Source organism: Apium graveolens, chromosome 1, assembly GCF_009905375.1.
Source record: "Apium graveolens cultivar Ventura chromosome 1, ASM990537v1, whole genome shotgun sequence".
Lineage (NCBI taxonomy): Eukaryota > Viridiplantae > Streptophyta > Magnoliopsida > Apiales > Apiaceae > Apium > Apium graveolens.
The window spans coordinates 14,629,275-14,631,945 of record NC_133647.1 but is presented as its reverse complement, the minus strand read 5'-3'; the positions used below and the strand labels follow the sequence as shown (position 1 = coordinate 14,631,945).

The 2,671-nt window shown below is 31.3% G+C and overlaps 1 protein-coding gene across 1 annotated transcript; it reads right to left on the bottom strand.

The window, feature by feature from the left end:
- Positions 1–725: 725 nt before the first annotated feature.
- LOC141719349 (two-component response regulator ARR14-like) lies at positions 726–1,858 on the bottom strand. Its single transcript, XM_074521724.1, has 3 exons — positions 1,579–1,858; positions 1,426–1,502; positions 726–1,050 (listed from the first exon to the last, which is right to left on the bottom strand). The coding sequence occupies exons 1-3, from the start codon at positions 1,826–1,828 to the stop codon at positions 916–918; spliced, it is 462 nt and encodes a 153-aa protein (XP_074377825.1). The 5' UTR covers positions 1,829–1,858; the 3' UTR covers positions 726–915.
- Between the last annotated feature and the right edge of the window lie 813 nt (positions 1,859–2,671).

The window sequence follows — 2,671 nt, the reverse complement described above, 5'->3', positions numbered from 1 at the left end:
AGATTGGCTTAGTAGTAAGTATAAGAGTAAGCAATTCCTCTGCTGTGGAGAGCTAAAATCTTGTGGTGGCGAGGTGACACATTCGTGGGAGATAACTATGATGATAAACCGGCTTTGTTATAGACAGATGTAGCGTGCCAAGACGGTCAAGTAAGACATGCTATACGGGCAAACAAAAGGTCATACATGCTATGTTGAAGTGCCAAACGGGGAGAAAAGTTGAAAGTCACACGCGCTAAGTTAAAAGCCATATGGGCTGCTAGTATTTGTTGAGGAAAATTTAGATTAAGGGGGAGATTGTTGGGATTTTAATCTAAATTATATGTTTAAGTTATTGTTTTATTTATTTGAATAAGTCAACATGTTTTATTTATAAGTAGTAGTAGGATTATTATAAAAGTTGAGTGGCTATGAGAAAATATGTAAATTATGTTATTTTTAAGTTTTGATTTGTATAATTGTTTGCATAATTGCTTGTTATTAAATTTAAATTTAAATTTTGTGTTAAATTGGGATTCACTTGTATTTAGATTGGAATTGGTGATCATTCAAAAAGTTTAGAATTTTATTTCAAAGCTGAAATGGCTGGACAATCTCAAACTTTTATATTTAAAACTCAGAAGTTCATAATGCTTGAATAATGGTAAAGCAACATTGCAGCAAGTAAAATGACGTAGTAAGTTTTTTTGTTGAGCAATACTCTTAAAAATCTATGGGAAAGATTCTCATGCAAGATATAAAGGATCTCGATACAAAAAAAACTACACCTACTAATTAAATAAAGCTAAGAATGTATCAAAATAAATAAGTTGCAAGATAATGTTATTACACAACCAAAGAAATAAGAAACTTGAAGGCTAGGGTGTCATAATGCAATCCACAAACATCTAATGATGTAGGTCTCAGTAGTTACAATTACAAATTCAGCAGGATCTTTAAATTTGTCGGATGTAGCATACTGGACTCACCAAAAACTTGCACCCACTCCTTAGTTGCAATTGGGCGGTGTGTCTGAATCCCCTCTGATTTCTTCTGCCATTGTCTAAATTTCTGCATTTGTTAGATTCAAACAAATTAAAGTTATAGTATGTGGTTGTCTAATAAGTAACAAATATAAATTGGGAAGCTTCTATGCAGGGTATATATTCTTAGTATTCTTAGTATATGTGCCACATGAATTTTTCTGGACTAACATAGATTGATAATATATCCTTTTGTAACCTAAAATGTAGATTAAGAATTTAACAATACATCCAACTTAATGGAAATTAATTATGTTGATTTAAGTAGATTAAGAATTTAACAATACATCCAACTTACTCGAAATTAATTATGTTGATTTAATTGTTTGACAGATTAAAAATTGTGAAGCAACATATTTAAAGATTTCAAATCTAATCTAATGTGAAAGCAAACTAGAAAGACCTGCAAATGGCTGTTGACTTGCGTCCTAGTCAGCCCTGGCTCATTCATAATCTTCAAAATATTCTTCCCAGAACATCCTACAAAAATAAATAAATTCAATATTAGTTTAAAGTAGATGTTACATTTGATTTGAAGTGATGAATTGAATCTTACTCTCAGGCCCTAACTCTTGGATGGCATTCACAAATTTTGAATGGAGATCATGGGTCCATTTAACTCTCTCTTTCTTGGGGCCGGAAGATTGGCTTTCGTTGAACTTTCCCTTGTCTAGTCTGTTCTTATACTGCTCAGCATACAGAGAAAATTTAATCACCTCTTCATAAGTCAGGGGCTTGAGTAGGAAGGTAACAGCTCCGTTCTCACTGGGTTTCCATGAATCTTTGGCTTTCTTATCTGAAGACATTACTGTGAAGGAAAGAAAAAATTATCACAAGGTAATAACAGTGAACAAAGGTAGGAAGGTTGAAACAAATATATATAGAATTAGATTCTAGGTAGCTTTAAAATATATTAAAATGAAAGAGAACATTTTTTTTTCATTGTTTACAAACAATTTTTTTAGCATGTGTACAAACATAGCACAATTAATGTCAGACAATTTGGCCCTGCCCGCCCGATCGGGTCAAAGTCTGGCCCGCTGCACCTTTTGTGCATCTCTATGTCTTATTATAAAGAATAATTCTTTCATTATAAAAAATTTAGGCAAGAATGAAAATTAATAGGTGCATCCTAATTAATTATATAACAAAATGCTAATTAGCAGTAAAACAAATAGAAATAAGGAAAAATATTAGATATCCATTTTTTTCCCAAAAATTTGTACAAAACTTGCTAGCACTAAAACGAAAATGTGGCTGTTTTCGATCATGATTTAAATTATCATGGAATTACTTAAGCAAAAAAAATGAATAAATCACAAAACTTATGGGAAGATTAAATGAGAATCAAATTTATTACTTACAAACAACTGGTAACTGATGTTCCGTGTAAATTTGTTGTTGTAATGTGAACCCATCCATGTCAGGCATATGGATCTCCAGTACTACCAAATCCAACTTTATATTTTGGGCATGGAGAGAACACAAAGCATGATCCACAGTTCTTGCAGTAACAACTGCAAAAGAGACATAAATATTCATTAACATGTTTAAATAATTTTATTTTTTATGAAACTTAGTAATAATATCTCAATTTTTCTTCATGTGTCTTAATTGAAAACATAAATCTATTACAAGAATATTTATTT